This window comes from Xenopus laevis, chromosome 7L, assembly GCF_017654675.1.
Source record: "Xenopus laevis strain J_2021 chromosome 7L, Xenopus_laevis_v10.1, whole genome shotgun sequence".
Taxonomy (NCBI): Eukaryota; Metazoa; Chordata; class Amphibia; order Anura; family Pipidae; genus Xenopus; species Xenopus laevis.
This window is the reverse complement of record NC_054383.1, coordinates 11293428-11311803: the sequence shown is the minus strand read 5'-3', so window position 1 is coordinate 11311803 and position 18376 is coordinate 11293428. Positions and strand designations below refer to the sequence as shown.

Below are 18376 nucleotides of genomic sequence, written 5' to 3'. Positions count from 1 at the left end.
TTAGCTCTACCAGAACCTATAATGCTGTTTAGGTTTCTAAAGCTAGAAAATAATAATTGAATGCCTTTAACTACCATCCAATGACAGCAAGACCCAAGAATGATTCTTATTGGAGGATTATTTTGCATTAATTAGGCTACTGGACCTCCCCTCGTTGGAGAGTACTGTCTTAAAGGGGATATAAATGCTGTCTGCTTATCCAAACTTTGCCTAGAATAATATTTATTGGGGTACAGTTTTATGGAGGGTACTGATCCCCTTAGATTGCTGTGTGTGCTGTGTGTTAAAGTAGATCCATTGTTCTGACTGGTTCTGAAGAGATAATCACTTTTCTGTGAAGTTGACTGCTCGGTGCGGCTCCGACAGGGTTTCATCTTGTGTACGAGTGTTTGCAAGTATGGTAACTGGCACACGAGCTCCGAGCCTGGCATCTGAATTCAGCAAATGGCCCCTTGGTAATGTAAGAGCTAATTTTAGTTATTGGGTCGTTTGGACTCTGGGAAGGTTGAGCATAGAGGACTGGTAGGACTGGGGTATGTTAAATACTCTGTACACACACATTGTTGGAGGGGGATAAATTGCAGAAGGATTATAGAGGCAAGGGGTGCCCAGAGCATGGCAGATCATAAATGGACAGGAGTGAATATATGACCAGAGAGAGACGTGAAGCAGCAAATGTTGTGTGGCTTCATTTCAGGTACAGGTAACAGGGGCCGGTTATCCAGAATACTTGGGACCTAGGGTTTTCTGTAATTTGGATCTTCATGTGTTAAGCATACTAGAAAATCATTTAAACATTAAATAAACCCGTTTTGCTTCCAATAAGGATTATATATATATATATATATATATATATATATATATATATATATATATATCTTAATCAGGATCAAGTACAAGCTACTGTTTTATAATTAAAGAGTAAAAGGAAATCAATTTAAAACTTTTGGATTATTTGGATAAAATGGAGTCTATGGAAGACTGTCTTTCCGTAATTCAGAGCTTTTCAGAGCCCCCTCCCGCCGCGCATTGGAGCTGCTGAATCGCCTTCTCCCAGCCAAAGGTACGATGGCGGCTGCGGAGGGGGGTTTCCACGTAACTATAGAGGAAGCAGACCCTGCGGTGCCGGCCCCCTTGTTACCACTGGGTCTGCTTCCTCTATAGTTACACAACTGTATGCAGAACGAATGCACAGTTGTTGCCCGGGCAGCTTAGCGGAGCCTTCCACCTTCAAAGTTGGTTTCACCTGCAAAACTGCTGCACATTTGGTGCGCCCATCCCAGCACAAAGCTCATTACAACTAAATTGGTCCTTGGAGACAAGGATGCATTTCCTTTGCCGAGAGCCGTATAGAGATCTATATTCAATCTCTGCAATATGTTTATCTTCATCAGTAAAGTGCCGCACAAATTATATATGTAATAATGGAGAGCCGTGTTCCAATGACAGCATTCCATCTTTAAATGGCGGACGCTGATTGATATCTCTGAGCTTGTTAATCATCGCAGGGCAATTACATGTTGCAAACAAAGGCAGCGAATGGCGTGTTACCAACAGAGTAAATAACGGTGGCTGTGATTCATCCCCAGGAACAGTGGATTGCAGGCTTGCCACATGCACTCGCTGAATTAATGGCATAAATGGCTCTCGCTGACAATCTGTATTCACTGCGTCCCCCCCAGGATTCACAGTTATAATGTACCTACAGAGAAATTGGGACATCATATGCAAATGGGTGCTTAAAGGGGCTGAAAAGTCAGGCAATAGATATATAAGATGTATATAGCACCTGTTACGAGAAGATAGACTGGAGAGAAGAAGATTTTGGCATCAGTTTAGGGAGGGCAGTTAAGTGCAGCATTTCGGGGCCATGCCCCTTTGACAATTTGGGGTTGCTGAACCTCTAACATTGAGCCCCGGGCTTATCAAACTTCTGGAGGATAAGTGTGTGAGGGTGGCTACTTGTATTTCTACTTCAGCTATGTCATTGCAGCATTCATATATATTATCCTTTCTAAAGGGCCACATATTGTACAGTGCTGCTCAGTAGTTAAAGCGCCACTATAGTATAACCTCAGGATTTTTCATCACAATTGGAAATAACCTATACTGGCACAGATTGGCGTTATCTCTTATTACAGGGTATGAGAAAACTTAAAGGCTTGTCCTGCTATTGAAAGTTCAAATCATAGAAATGATAAGTAACCCCGCCCCCCACTGTAATGTAATGACTCATCCCCTGGGCTGATAGGCCACACCCTCTTGTGCCTTGCAGTGGAGCAATGGCCGCTTATATGAAATCCTGGGGAAATCAATGGTGTGCATAGAAAAAACCCTTTTGTTGATATGTGAAACCAGTGGTGTTTATAAAGGATGAGTGCAAACAGGAATATGGCTAAAAATACATAAAAAAATACAATAAAAAAACAAAAAGCTAGGAGGGGCCAAAAGATGGTAACTATAACTAGCATACAAATATTCTAAAGGCATTCATATCTCTTGCTAGGCACATAGTCATAACCATACAAGAACAACCATCACATTCAGCATCATGGGAGCGGTATAGAGATTGTGCATATGGCTCATCAGTACCTTCAGACAAGCCAAAAAAAGTTCATGGCTTCACTGGTTTGTAGGCAGCAAGATCATGTAGCACTTCTGCTATCGATTAAATCTGTGTCCCACCCAACCTTAGCTCCGGATACAAGGTAATTAGCTAATGAGCATCCTGCTGTTATTTAACATCTGAGAGATTACTGTGCAATTTTTTTTCCCTTTTAGTATTTGTGTGTGTAACCGTATATCGGAAGGTTGGGTAGAGTTCTTTGCAGGTGCCCAGTACTAAATATGTATTTATGTATAATGAACTAAGAATATGGAGCTTGGAGTGTATACAGCAGGAAGCATTCTCCTTTGTGGAGCATAAATCAAATTGAATGATCCAAAAAGGGGCATCGTTTCCATTTAATGTGGGTAACCATGTAAACAAACAGGCCCAGATTTGTGGCAAGGTCACAAAGGCCCGGGCCTAGGGTGGCAAAAAGGGCAAAATCTGGGCCTGTAAACAAATATCCAAATGCAAAGGAAGATGCAGTTACATAGCAGCTGAGGTTAAAGAAAAGTTGCATCCATCCAGTTCAGCCTCTTTTTTCATAATTCCTACCAACCTAATTTATGGCTAATCCAGAGAAAGGCTAACAATTTGTGAAGACGTCTCCAAAAATTAATTCTTGACTTTATTATACAACTGGACTAGCCCGGATTATCATGGTACCAGTGGCGGATTTATGAGATGTGGGGCCCCTAGGCTATATGCACACAAGCCCCCCATTATGGCTACTGCTGGGTCCGGATGTGTTGCAGATCTAGGCACACGCGCACCTGAATTCTCTACACCAGGTCGGGTTCAGCATGCGTTAGTGATGTCACTGGATCTGCACTTATTCGGACGCACTCACGTGTCTTCTCTCCCAGCAGGTGCGCCCGACTGGACCCAGCATCGCAAATAAAAATGAATATTAAAAGAAAATAGAAATAATAATTGAAAAGAGTTAGATGGACCCCTGATCACACCAGGCCCGTAGGCTATATCCTAGCCTGTGCATTAATTCCCTGCCTGGAACTATCAGTATTAGTACCCACAACCATTTATTTTGTCAGTTGTTATAAAGGAATACAACCATTCCTTAAAACTTTCTATTTAATCTTCCATCTAATGTAATTGAGCTTGGAAAGGTATTTTGTTTGTTAGAAAGAAGGTAGGGTATCTGGGTGGGGCTGTGTGTAATGTGGGGTGGCCTGGGTGTAATAGGGGATGGCCTGGGTGGGAGTTGGTTTAATGTGGGATGACCTATATGGGAATAGATATAATGGGGAATGGCCTGGGTGGGAATAGGTGTAATGGGGGATGACCTAGGTGGGAATGGGCAATGGCCTGGGTGGGAATGGGTGTAATGGGAGGTGGCCTGGGTGGGAATGGGTGTAATGGGCGATGGCCTGGGTGGGAATGGGTGTAATGGGAGATGGCCTTGGTGGGAATAAGTGGAATGAGGGATGGCCTGGGTGGGAATGGGTGTAATGGGAGATGGCCTTGGTGGGAATAAGTGGAATGGGGGATGGCCTGGGTGGGAATGGGTGATGGCCTGGGTGAGAATGGGGAATGGTCTGGGTGGAATGGGAGATGGCCTTGGTGGGAATAGGTGGAATGGGGGAAAGCCTGGGTGGGAATGGGTGGAATGGGGGATGGCCTGGGTGGAATGGGGGGGGGGTTTGGGTGGATTGATTACATTAATAGTGGTTAGTTTATGGGTGAACACAGAGGAACTGTGGTTATTCCCATGGGTCAGGCAGGTTGGGTCACAAAGGGGTGCTACGTTCATGGATTGGGTCCAGCAGCTGGACTTGCCACTTTTACCCCTGTGTCTGCCCTTTACTATAGCTGTGTCTTTTTGCAACTCTGTCCCCCTCTTGGTGATATTATTACACAATTCTGCCTGAGGGGTTGGAGTCCAAGGAAAAGTAGATGTATGATTGAGCTTGGGTGGGTAGTTGCATTTAAATTCAGGTGCAGACTTTATGTCCGTTTTATCACTATCGGTAATGGTAATGTTAATGCACAGTACTACTATAATAATGTAATAAGCAGCAATTAAATCAATTAGGATTCCAGTTAATTACAATTTTGTTTTCACAAAAGGAACTAAAAGCCTGATTTGCAGGTATTACATTATGTAAATGCTAGAGAATAAAATTCTTCTCCATTGTATATTATATCCCTCTCCAGATGTAGAGCAGTACTGAGTATATTGTGCACTTAATTTCCCAGCACTCCCCTCACCCACTCCCCGCAGCCTTTGGCATCTGTTTTATAAACAATATTAAACGTTAAGAATAAAGTCTCTCCCTTCTGTAATGTGTTCTGTCTCCTACTGACAGAATGAGCCTGGGAGTGGCTTGAGAGACATGGAAAGGCGATCTGAGGAGCAGGTCCCCTCGCTGTCAGGCATTAATGCATTCAGCACATGTGCCGGTGTTAGGGCTCGCTCGCTCTCGCGCTGCAATCAGAGCAATTTACACCCAGTAACACCAGTGAGAGAGAAAAAATCGTAAGCTCACTTGTCAGCAATCTGCAATTCCTGAATGTGAGGCTGACTAGTTTCCAGTCTAAGGGTTGGACACACCGTGGATAAAAAAAGCTTTGAAGTCTGGTTCCAGTACAACTCAGGGGATACAATCTAGTGCAAAAGTGCACAGGCTTAACATTCATTTGCTTTGAAGAAATAATAGTCTGTTGATCAGGGGCAACTCCCAGCTTCTTGCTTTGTTTTTAGCTTCTTTGTAAGCGGAGCAGTAGCAATGAGCACGGGAGATCTCAGACTGTGCCGCTGGAATCAAGGCTGTGCTTAACCATCTGGCAGGCATCAAGGGGACTGGACTTTAGGGGGGTTCAGTGGTTTTTGAATACACGCGTTTGGCTTTGGATGTTGGAATTTATCGGATCAGACGTCCCTTGTCGACCATCACCCTGGCAAAATGAGTGAGGAGACCAAGGAAAAAGCAGCCAAACCTGCCCATAGGAAAAGGAAAGGCAAAAAGGTAACGTCTCTCTCTTTAGTGTTTTTATTGTCTGCCCGGGTGGTGGGTTATGAAGCAAATACAGCCCAAGGCGTCAGGCTTTTCCATTGCTGGGAGCAGAAGAAGTTGCTGTGGAACAGGCAGAGACACTGGTTCTTGTTATTATTATTATTATTATGGACTGGGTGTGTGCCGTGGATAAAGCTGTCACTTACCATTGACACCGACATAAAATGAGTATTATGGGTGCCGTTTCTTATTCGTTCTTATTGAGGTGCTGATTAAGAGCCGTGGTCCCATTTACACAACGCTCTACCAAAGAGACTCGTTACCCTAAATAAACAGTTTCCTATGTACCCACCAGCTGTAGGCAAATCCTACGCTTTAAACTTTGGCTTTATATGGTGTCATTCCAACCTGTTTGACCGAACGAAACTGGGAATCAGTTGAAGGCATCCCAGACGTTAGGGGGGTACGGGGAGACTTGAGTGAATGGAATGGATCGGAAACACAGTAACACATGTTCAGAGGTTCGGGGGTGGACTAGTATAACTAGTATGAATGGTTTGGAGGGGGGGATTAAGGAGGGAGGGCTGGAATGGGGGGATTTGGAAGCATACAACAAGACAAATACAGGTGTGCTGTAATAAATGGAAAGATAGATAGATGATAAATAACTAGATAATAAATAGATGATAAATAAATAGATAGAGATGTGGATATATAAATTAAGAATAATGATAATTGATATGGAGAGAGACAGGGCTAGAGTAACAGTAGAGAAGAGAGATGATAGAAACAATAAAAAGAACGAGACATTCATAGATAGATAGATAGATAGATAGATAGATAGATGATAGATAGATAGATAGAGCTTATAAGGCAGAAATATAAATGATTGATTGGTACGTCAGAGATACAGGTGCTCTGCTAATGATAGTCTGGCACAAGCAAGTTTTGTAAGTAATAAAAGTGAATGTACCACACCCTTTTTGTCGATCTTCCCAAAACAAAGGAATAATGCCAGGTTTTGGGGAACACAGTAGCTGATATGCCACACAGCCGAGAAGCTCAGGCAGCACATACACACACACACACACACACAATAACATGCAATTCACACACACACACACACAGAGGGGCTGCTGACATACAATAACATGCAATTCCCAGGTCTGGCAGTTTGGGCTGACGGTGAGATTCCATGTTAGAAGTGAGAAAATGAAGGAAGTGAAGTGCGAATGATAAATTTGCGCCTCGGCTGCGGCGACCGGCGTGTTTTATACAGTGAGAATCTTAGGAGAGGTAGGGGGGAGTGCAATAGAAACGGGTTAACCGGTATCTGGATTTTTTTTTTTTTTTTAAAAAAAGGGAATTATTTGATCCTGAGACTTTCTATGGGCTTAGCATTAATGTTTTTGTATTGTTTACATTCCACCAAAAAGAATTAAAATTAAATGAAAAAATTTATGGAGCCCTGACATATTTGTTAATTTGCCATGGTAACCCCCCCCCCTCCCAGGCACATCCCATCTAGCCATGGGGGTTAGAATTTCTGATCATCGTTAAGGAGCTGATATACTGACCATTGCTCAGGGGGGGAACACATGTGGGATCAATTATTAATGTCATTCACAAAAACCACATTTGTACGTTGTGTTCTCTAAAGGACTTCGATTATTCATTTGCTCCCAAAAACAAAGGGCTGTCCCCGACGATGGGCCCCATATTTACAACCCAACCTGTAGCTCTCCAGCTGTTAATGAACTGGAAGTCCCAGCAGCAGGCTACATGTTGCACAGGGATACTGTCTTACTACACACACTGTCCCAAAGTTACAGACCCTTCCATTCCTGGGGTAGTACCATCAGGGGCCCAAGGACTTAAAATATCCCATTCCAACACAGTCCACTTGGGCAGGGAATCTGCTATAAAAGAATAACTAGAGGGGAGGGTTGGGAGATATAACTTATAATACACAAAAGCGATGAATATCTTGTAAATTATATCCTTATAAACTAGGGATGCCCCGAATCCAGGATTCGGCTCAGGATTTGGCCTTTTTCAGCAGGATTCGGATTTGGCCGAATCATTCTGCCCAGCCAAACCAAATCGGAATCTTAATTTGCATATGCAAATTAGGGGCGGGGAGGGAAATTGCGTGACTTTATGTAAAAAAACATGGAAGTAAAAAATGTTTTCCCCTTCAAACCCCTAATTTGCATAATTTTCAATTTGCATATGCAAATTAGGGTTCGGTATTCCGTATTTAGCAATGGATTGAAGGGTCTGTAAGTTTGGGACAGTGTGTGTAGGAAGACAAGACAGGATTGGGGGGTTCGGCTGAATCCAAAATAGCGGATTCGGTGCATCCCTATTATAAACGGTGAGCACTGATGTGATCAGTTAAAAACTGTCAGTAGTGATGTCATTTCTGTCACACGACTCACTGAAACTTGTGTATTATAATAAATAAAGTACCCCCTGTTGCAAAATATAAGGATATTAGAAGTTACCTCGGAGTTCCATGACCTGGATAAAAACACTCGGCCTTCGACCTTGTGCTTTTATATGGTCATGAAACTCCTCGGTAACTTATAATATCCTTATAATTTACAAGAAGGGGTACTTTATTCACTATATATAATCATGCAACCCAGGGGTGTAACTACAGAGGATCAGACCCTGTGGCTGCAGGGGCCCCAGGAGGTATAGGAACCCCATGAGGCCCTAATTCATAAGCAATTTCAATAAATATTGGTAAAGCAGGGCAACCTCTAGACATTTTGGGGGCCTGAAAAATAATTTGCTGTGGGGCCCAGTGTTATCTAGTTACATCACTGATGCAACCCATAATGCTCAGTTGCAGGGCCCTCCCCCCTAGGAGCCCCCAGTAATTAGCCCATTGGTCAGCTGGGTCCTGCCGAAAGGCAGAATTGGGTCCAAAAAAATGCCATGTACTTAAATGGTCACTTCCCTATCTGCCAGGCCATGACCCATTATGCCAAAACCCAGCCCCCCACAAGCCACACCCCCTCTGCAACGTGCCAATCAAACTTTTATATCTCTTGGTACCCTCCCTGATGGTGTGTCTGGGTGCATCATAAGAAGTAACAGAATTTAAAACAAGCTATTGCCAGTGAAATACAACTTTTTCACATGCAGTACCACTTATCACCAGCTGCCACTGACAGATACTTGCACAGAGAGCAGCGGAACAGCGCCACCAGCTGTGTGATATGCTGCAGACCATACATCGACATACGAGCTGCAGGAAAAATGCTAGAACATTTACATACATTTTTAAGAAATAATCCTATTTCTCCTATAAAGTATGACATCAAAAAATAGTTTTCTGCTATACAGAAAATAAAGGAATCAAACATTATATCTAGTGCCGTCTGTTTGTACGAGATGCAAGGTATCGTAATTGTTTTACTGTCATTTAATGTATATATATATATATATATATATATATATATATATACACACACACACACACACACAGGTATGGGATCCGTTATCTGTTATTCGAAAACCCATTACCCAGAAAGCTCTGACTTATGGGCCGTCTCCCATACACTCCATTTTATCCAAATAATTTATGTATTTTTAGAAATGATTCCCTTTTACTCTGCAATAATAAAACAGTACAGTGTACTCGATCTTAACTAAGATACAATTAATCCTTATTGAAGGCAAAACCAGCCTATTGGGTTTATTTAATGTTTGAATGACTTTCTAGTAGGCTTAAGGTACGAAGATCCAAATTACAGAAAGATCTGTTATCCAGAAAACCCCAGTTCCCATATATATATATATATATATATATATATATATATATATATATATAGTGCAAAAAGGCTACCAATATGCTTTGCATTATATCCTTATATATATAGTGCTTAATGATGTCATCAGTTATATCATGCATAATGACGTCACTTCATCTTGTGTATTAATAAAGGCTGCAAATAGCTGTCACAGTGGAATTCTGGGATGTCCCATCTATTTTACAGCAGGGAGTAAATGATTCCCTGTATATTCTATGGTGAATAGGCTATGGGCTATTTGGATATTGGATCATAAAAGTGGGGCTAAACCCCAAACTATGACGATGTCTGCCTTACAGTAATAACATGTCACTCTGAAGGGGATTGGTTCTCGTTGGTAGTATTGAGAAAATCTATATGGAGCATGATTGGTTAATTATATTTCGCATTGATTATTACAACATAAATCTCCATTTCCTAGTGGGCCAATTATTCCCGACTTTGCATATTAAAACGAGTAGATATGGGCTGCCAATCAGATCACAGCAATCTTACCTTACCCTCATTCAGTACTCAGGGCATAGGGTGTTACTAGACGATGACAACGTTCCCCTGGCATTCCTTGGAAAGGATTAGTAATAGCTAAAAATAGATAACCTGCTGGTAATAAGAACCACTTTCAGGAACACTTTCAGGAATTTTATATTGGGCAATATTTTTCCAGACTCGTTTCAGTTTGAGGGGGTGGATATAGGGGTTCCTAAGAGGTTCCCCTGCTGTTCTGCATCTGCAACCCCCAGCAAGTCTAAAGAGTATCTGCTGGGACCTGTAGTTCAACAACATATTCCATTGATTTCTGTACTGTCCAAAAGGGGCTTGTGCATGGAGTACCTGCCTGCACTCAGAAGTAAGAGAATAGAATGACTTGTCCCCTTCCCCAATGATTCTACCTATCCTTTCACCTTTAACCCACATCTGACCCAAGCTGCTGTAATGATGTCACAAGTAAGTGATGCTGGTATGGTGACATCAGCAAAGGGGAGGGGGTTGGTGCAGAAATATCACCATAAGGGAAGGGTCCCTCCTCTAAATCTGACCTGCCATTGTCTAAACCTGATTGAGCATTCCCATAATCACAGGTTTTGAACCAACTCTTCCATTGCACACCATCATGCCTTACTATACACACTGCCTTGGAGTATAAACCCTTCCCCTGACACCATCTTGCCTTACTATACACACTGCCCTGGAGTATAAACCCTTCCCCTGACACCATCTTGCCTTACTATACACACTGCCCTGGAGTATAAACCCTGCCCCTGAAATCATCTTGCCTTACTATACACACTGCCCTGTAGTATAAACCCTTCCCCTGACACCATCTTGCCTTACTATACACACTGCCCTGGAGTATAAACCCTGCCCCTGAAATCATCTTGCCTTACTATACACACTGCCCTGGAGTATAAACCCTTCCCCGGACACCATCTTGCCTTACTATACACACTGCCCTGGAGTATAAACCCTGCCCCTGAAATCATCTTGCCTTACTATACACACTGCCATGTAGTATAAACCCTTCCCCTGACACCATCTTGCCTTACTATACACACTGCCCTGGAGTATAAACCCTGCCCCTGAAATCATCTTGCCTTACTATACACACTGCCCTGTAGTATAAACCCTTCCCCTGACACCATCTTGCCTTACTATACACACTGCCCTGGAGTATAAACCCTGCCCCTGAAATCATCTTGCCTTACTATACACACTGCCCTGTAGTATAAACCCTTCCCCTGACACCATCTTGCCTTACTATACACACTGCCCTGGAGTATAAACCCTGCCCCTGAAATCATCTTGCCTTACTATACACCAGTGATCCCCAACCAGTAGCTCGCGAGCAACACGTTGCTCACCAACCCCTTGCATGTTGCTCCCCGTGGCATCAAAGCAGGTGCTTATTTTTGAATTCCTGGCTTGCAGGCAAGTTTTGGTTACATAGAAACCAGGTGTACTGCCAAACAGAGTCTCCTGTAGGCTACCAGTCTTTATAGGGGCTACCAAACAGCCAGTAACAGCCCTTATTTGACATCCCCATGGACTTTTTTCATGCTTGTGTTGCTCTCCAACTCTTTTTTACATTTAAATGTGGCTCACGAGTAAAAAAAGGTTGGGGACCCCTGCTATACACACTGCCCTGGAGTATAAACCCTTCCCCGGACACCATCTTGCCTTACTATACACACTGCCCTGGAGTATAAACCCTTCCCCGGACACCATCTTGCCTTACTATACACACTGCCCTGGAGTATAAACCCTGCCCCTGAAATCATCTTGCCTTACTATACACACTGTCCTGGAGTATAAACCCTGTCCCTGAAATCATCTTGCCTTACTATACACACTGTCCTGTAGTACAAACCCTTCCCCTGACACCATCTTGCCTTACTATTAGGGATGCACGGAATCCAGGATTTGGTTCGGGATTCGGCCAGGATTCAGCCTTTTTCAGCAGGATTTGGATTCGGCCAAATCCTTCTACCAGGCCAAACCTAATCCTAATTTGCATATGCAAATTAGGGGCGGGGAGGGATATCTCGTGACTTTTTGGCACAAAACAAGGAAGTGATAAATATTTTCCCCTTCCCACCCCGAATCTTTCGCGAAGGATTTAGGGGTTTGTCCGAATCCAAAAATAGTTGATTCGGTACATCCCTACTTACTATACACACTGCCCTGGAGTACAAACCCTTCCCCTGATACCATCTTGCCTTACTATACACACTGCCCTGGAGTATAAACCCTTCCCCTGATACCATCTTGCCTTACTATACACACTGCCCTGGAGTATAAACCCTTCCCCTGATACCATCTTGCCTTACTATACACACTGCCCTGGAGTATAAACCCTTCCCCTGATACCATCTTGCCTTACTATACACACACTGCCCTGAAGTACCAGTAAAATTAACCCCCAGGAGACCTTTCTTGCACTCCCTTTATAATCAAGCTCGCAGCTTGGGGTTCTAAATGAATATTGTGCTAATTGTCGAGCCACATGTACTAGTGGTACCCGAGGGATTTGGTCCTGAATACAAGGATTTGTAGTTGTTATTATGACATGGTATTTACACAGCATTGTAATTTATGGGCTCATATATCAACTCCGAGCAAATTTAGCTCTGACAAACAAATGATGTTCATCTCAAACTCTAATAGGTATGTCAGTCATTCCTGCGCTTTTATGGGACACAGGCAATTAAGCTCCATTTATTTCCCATGGATCATGGCAGGGAATTATACATAAAGGCAACAATGTCTGGGCTTCATCCTGTCTGTGTAATAGGCAACAGCCCGTCACATCACTTGTTTCCCACCTGGATGTTGTGGCGCAACTAAAAGGGAGAGAAATAGGGATATTATGGTCTGTTGTCCCACTGCAAGGAAAATACCCTCTGTGTTTAAATGAAATCAATAGTTTTCCCTATAAGTGGTTTTATTCTGTCTGTGCGCATTTCTGTCTATGGCTTAGTGTTTATTATGTGCACAGATCATGCCTTCCCTATATGTTCATTTAAACAGGAGTGGGAGCTGCCATATTGTTATTGATGGCTGATACGACTGATGCATTTTTCATAAAGAACAGGAGCCCATCCGTCAGAAATATAATTCTAAATAAAAACACTAGAAAAACAAGGACTAATACTGATACTAATTGCTGAAATCAATGGAGCATTATCTGGTTGCTAGGGTACCGTTCACCCTAGCAACCAGGCAGTGGTTGGAATGAGAGCCTGGAAGATGAATAGGAGAGGGCCTGAGTAGAAAAATACTTAGTAACAATATCAATATAATTGTAGCCTTACAGAGTTATAAATGTTAGGTTACTGGGGTCAGTGACCCCTATTGGAAAGCTGGCCCATTCACACCAGTTTGGGGTGTAGAGATTATGATGGGTGCAATTTGAAATACTAAAGTTTATATATGAACTGGAAAAAATAAAAATACATTTTGTACTAGGCCTGAGGCTTCAGAGGAATTTATTGTATATTAGTGCATTGTGGGTATCTACCTATAATAACCCTTTGCAGTTCATTATATTAATAGTGTAAAAACTGGAAAAAAAAATGTGTACATAGAAGAGCCCTCTGAGCAATTTAATTTTTTTTAGCATTTCCATACCCTTTAAACCATTATTTCATGTACTGTATAACGGAAATGACTTTTTCTTTCATTACATGTAAAGTACTGGTAATAGGCATTAAATAAGGCTTCATATGGGGCCTTGGCCAAAAAGCTTACAATCTAATTATGAAGAAATAGGAACTAGGGGGTCATTTATACTGAGCCCCAAATAAGCGTTTACCTGTATATCTCCGGGGATACTAAATAAAGTGATTGTGCCATTGCCCGATGATTTTCTCGTGGCACAGACGTCTGGGAGGCTGAAGATAAGAGCAGTCGAAAGAAATCACTGGTGTCCTTCATTTACCCTCCAAACCCCACTGGAACTGCACTTACAACCAAGCAACTGCCTTTGACCTGTAAACCGAGGATTAATCAGGCTTGTTAATTAGCCACCAGTCTGAAGTTACCATAGCAACCATGCATTGATTTAAATTAGGGCTCTTACAGACGAGCGTTTTTACCTGCGCTCCCCTGCGTTCCGTTTTTCTGCGTTCAGCCGCAGGGGAGCGCAGGAATAGACGCATTACATTTTTTCCAATGGGGCTGTACTCACACATGCGCGTGTAGGCGCCGAACGCAGGAAAAATGCAGCATGTTGCGTCTCAACCTGCGTTTGGTGCCTTCACGCGCCTGTGTGAGTACAGCCCCATTGGAAAAAATGTAATGCGTCTATTCCTGCGCTCCTCTGCGGCTGAACGCAGAAAAACGGAACGCAGGGGAGCGCAGGTAAAAACGCTCGTCTGTAAGAGCCCTTACCCACGGGTGTTTTTTTCTCAATTATTGTTAAGGGGGCTGTACTCACGCAGACCCATGTAAGCACCAAACGCAGGTGAAATGCGTCTAATTGAGTGCGTTTACTCCTGCGCTCCCCTGCGGCTGAATGGAAGAAAGTGGAACGCAGGGGAGCACAGCATAAAACGCCCGTGTGTAAGTGCCCTGAGGGTACAACTACACAGACGATTTCCCCGCGATTGTGCCGGATCCGAAACGCAGGCGTCAAGTCGGATGTGACGGAAAACTAGGTAAGCAATAGCAACGTCGGATGGTGTTGCAGCGTTTGTCCGAAGCGACACGACTGTCGGATGCAGACTCTAAATGCTGTGTCTGCATCCAACAGTCGTGTCACGTCGCATGAAATCTGTGGCACCATCTGACATTTCTATTTCTTACCGTCGCATCCGACATAATCGCAGGGAAATCGTCTGTGTAGTTGTAACCTAAGCGACTGCAAACAGTATTGTAACGATGGAGTGGCGAGCCCAGGTGCAGACCGTGCAGCCGGGACCGCCCCCCCTCCACCTCGCTCCGAAAGACGGTTTTTTAATCGCGCACAAACTACTGTCCAGTTTTTTTAAGCGTATACGCGAACTACCGGCGGCCCTTGTACAATTGCACCACCTGCTCCCCCGGTCGTTCCGCCACTGGACTGCAATATGAATTTTATGGGGCTTGAATAGAAAGATGAGCAATAACAATAATTTTGTAGCCTTACAGAGCATTTGTTTTTTTAGATGGGGTCAGTGACCCCCATTTGCAGGCCCGGATTTTCACCTTAGGTCCTAGCGCCTGCCATCTTCAAGCACAACCCCCTCCCCACGTGAGTGTGCATGTGCCTGTCCCTACAGTCTTGCTCCCCTTTGTGGCCCGGGCCTAGGCTAGAATGTAAATCGCCGTTGGGATGGCACTCAGAACACTTAATTTTCCGAAGTCGCCCGAAGTTGCCTCACGAGGCGATCCGAGTGCCATCCCGCCGGCGATTTACATTCTAGCCAGCAGGAAGGCAGTTTGGGGAGATTAGTCGCCCGAAGAAGAAGCGGTTTGTCGCTGGGCAACTAATCTCCCAAAATGGCAGCGTGTGTCTCTGCCCTTAAAGTCCCCCTCCCCCTTAATGATCCGGTCCATGTTCCCAGGGGCCCAGTCGAGCAGATGAAGATTCACGCGAGCCTGTATCTGTATTGAATATGTTAAGATTTATTCAATATTTATCCTGGAGATGAAAGTTCTGCAAGTCCAAACGCCTACAAATTCACTCAATCAGCCTAAAATGACTTTGAGATTAGTTAATGTTCCCCTTCCATTCACTTGGGCATTAGGAAGTAGAATTGTTCCCTCCCGGCTGCTAATTGGTGCTGGAAGCAGAGGATTAATTTGAGAGTTGGATTTGGCTCTTTTCTTATGCGAGCGAGGGATTTAAATTTAGCAGCGGGTTTAATCCACGCCTTCTACGGTCTGAATGAGGCACGAGATATTCCATGTAACGTGTTTAGTCTTGTCATCCTCCTCATCCTCTCCTCCGGATTCCGTGAACAAAGAGAAAAAATGCTCTTAAAATATTAGAGTGATATCAGGGCTAAGTACATGTAAACCCCTGTCAGCAAACAGCCGCTCTCTGTATGTTTGTGCAACTGCACTATGCCGCTGGGGATGCTGGGAGTTGTAGTTTGGGTCATAGACGGTAATAATTAGCCTTCTCATGGACAAATCACAACTGCTGCAGAAACCTAATGCAAGTTTGGCTTGGTCATTATAATGTCTGCTTATCTACATTCATGCTGGTTACAGGTGGCAACCCTACTGGTTACTAGGAGCAGTCTGTTGCGTTCTCTGCAGTTGAAATCGCCGTAGGCTTTGTGAAACAGCGCCATCTAATGGTCAAAAAGAAACAGTGCCCTTCTAGGGTGATTGCTGTGTCCATGGTAATCAATATGGAAGTTCCAAGTCTTGTGTATGTATGTCAAGAGAATGGAGTTCCCTGACCCGTAGAGCTTACAATCTAAGTGGATTGGTAACTTACAGGCCCAAATAGCAGTGTTTAATTCCAACAATATCCATATATCTTTTTGCTTAAATATATAGGAACATTGATTGGACATGTGCCCATCAAGTTCAACCTGTTTGGTTTAAGGGAGACTTAAAAGGAAGGTTAACTGTGTATTTTCCTCTACAATGTCAATACCAGTAGGGGAAAAAATACATTAAAAATATGTATTTGCTCAGAACCTGGGGTTTTCCAGATAAGGGATCTTACCATAATTTGGATCTTCATACCTTAAAGGACCAATAACATCAAAAACATTTTTTGAAAAAAAAAAGCACCAATGCAAATTAAACTTTAAAACTGCAAAGCCTTTATTAAGAATAACTTACCTAAACTTCCGCTCCTCTTCTGAAAAGGTGACACGCCGACGATCCATCATGCAGTGCTCGATTTCTCCTCCCTGGCTATTTCCTATAAGGAAGGCAGGGAGGAGAATTAGAGGAGGAAAAGAGGAGCACAAGCAGAGTTTTGGTAAGTTATTTCTTAATAAAGACTTTGCGATTTTTAAGTTTAATTTGTCTTGGTGTTTTTTTTTTCCGATGTATACGAAGGGATTTTTTTAAAATTTTTTTTGATGTTACTGGTCCTTTAAGTATGCTAAAAAGTATTTTAAATATGAATTAAAACCAATAGGGACTGTATTGCATCCAGTTGAGGTAAATTATATCTTAGTTGGGATCAATTACAAGCTACTGTTTTATTATTACAGAGAAAAAGGGAATCATCTTTAAAAATGTGAATTATTTGATTATAATGGAGTCTATGGGAGACAACCTTTCCGTAATTCGGAGCTTTCTGGATAATGGGTTTATAGGTTCCAGTTTCTAGCCATGGATTAAAATGAGTAAAGCTGCCCACCAAAAAGTACACAGCTTGGCCAGATAAGGGTATGCGACCCAAATCAGGGTCAATACTAGGGATTATTATTATTAACATCTATTTATATAGCGCCAGCATATTTCTGGCGCTATATAAATAAATATATATTTACTATTTTTCCTCCGTGGAAGATTCGCCCGAATACCGAATCCTAATTTGCATATGCAAATTAAGGGTGGGAAGGGGAAAATATTTTTTACTTCCTTGTTTGTGACAAAAAGTCACGAGATTTCCCTCCCACCCCTAAATTTCATATGCAAATTCGGTTCGGCCGTCCAGAAGGAATCGGCCAAATCCAAAGCCTGCTGAAAAAGGCAGAATCCTGGCCGAATCCCGAACCGAATCCTGGATTCGGTGCATCCCTATTTCATAATTGGGCTATAAACTACCTGCTATGGTTGACTTTCACTTGTAGGAACAATGTCCCCCATCCAAAACAATTTTGTTATAATCACCCGTGTAGCATGACCAATAGTACTTCCTATGTCCTCAAGGGAAAATTAACCTTTCAATTATGTTTAACATTTTGTAACAATAAAGTTGCAGTTGGTCTAATTTTATTGTTTGATCAGTAGACTGGAAATGATTAGAATTACCTTTATTATCTCCTATTGATGTTGAATTGAGATATTAAAGTCATTACCTAGGTGCTGATGTGACCCGTCGCCAGTAAAAGGCGAGTGCACAGTTTTTTATATGAAGTGGGTGCAAATACTGGGATATATACCAATAGGGAAACCTGCGATTCAGAGGTTCCTATCCAGAAACAAAAGCTGCTGTTTAGCATAATAACATGTTGTTCGTGCAAGAGGGATGTGATTGAATAGCAATATCATTCCCTGTTGGCAGGTGGTACGTTCCTGATTAATCCTCCTGCTTTGATGTCAGGGCAGCAGTTTAGTAAATAGGTTATTATATCTAGGTGTGTTTCCTCCTGTAACTTTCTTTAATGGCGGCCTTTCTTTATTTGCCCCGGTGGGAACACAGTGACACTCACTCACTTCTTGGCTACAAATCAGTATTGCCTAAGTGTTGTTTCTAATGTAAAAATGAAGAGGTAAATGAATGCGTTGCTAGACATTCCCTTATTATATAATTACACAAATTATATGGATCATTGGCCTAGATACAAGGGTATAAA

At 42.8% G+C, this 18376-nt stretch overlaps 1 protein-coding gene across 34 annotated transcripts in view; it reads left to right on the top strand.

The window, feature by feature from the left end:
* Nucleotides 1-18376, top strand: part of LOC108696078 (ankyrin-3) — a 360221-nt gene that overhangs the window by 70246 nt on the left and 271599 nt on the right. Inside the window, exon 1 of one of the 34 annotated variants that reach the window (XM_041570228.1) lies at nucleotides 5027-5595. The exons of 32 other annotated variants lie outside the window; for them this stretch is intronic. In XM_041570228.1, coding sequence (XP_041426162.1) covers nucleotides 5533-5595 — 63 coding nt within the window. In that variant the 5' untranslated portion in view covers nucleotides 5027-5532. Of the gene's footprint in view, nucleotides 1-5026; nucleotides 5596-18376 lie in introns of those variants that run through there. One more of the 34 variants, XM_041570233.1, reaches the window with a different exon arrangement.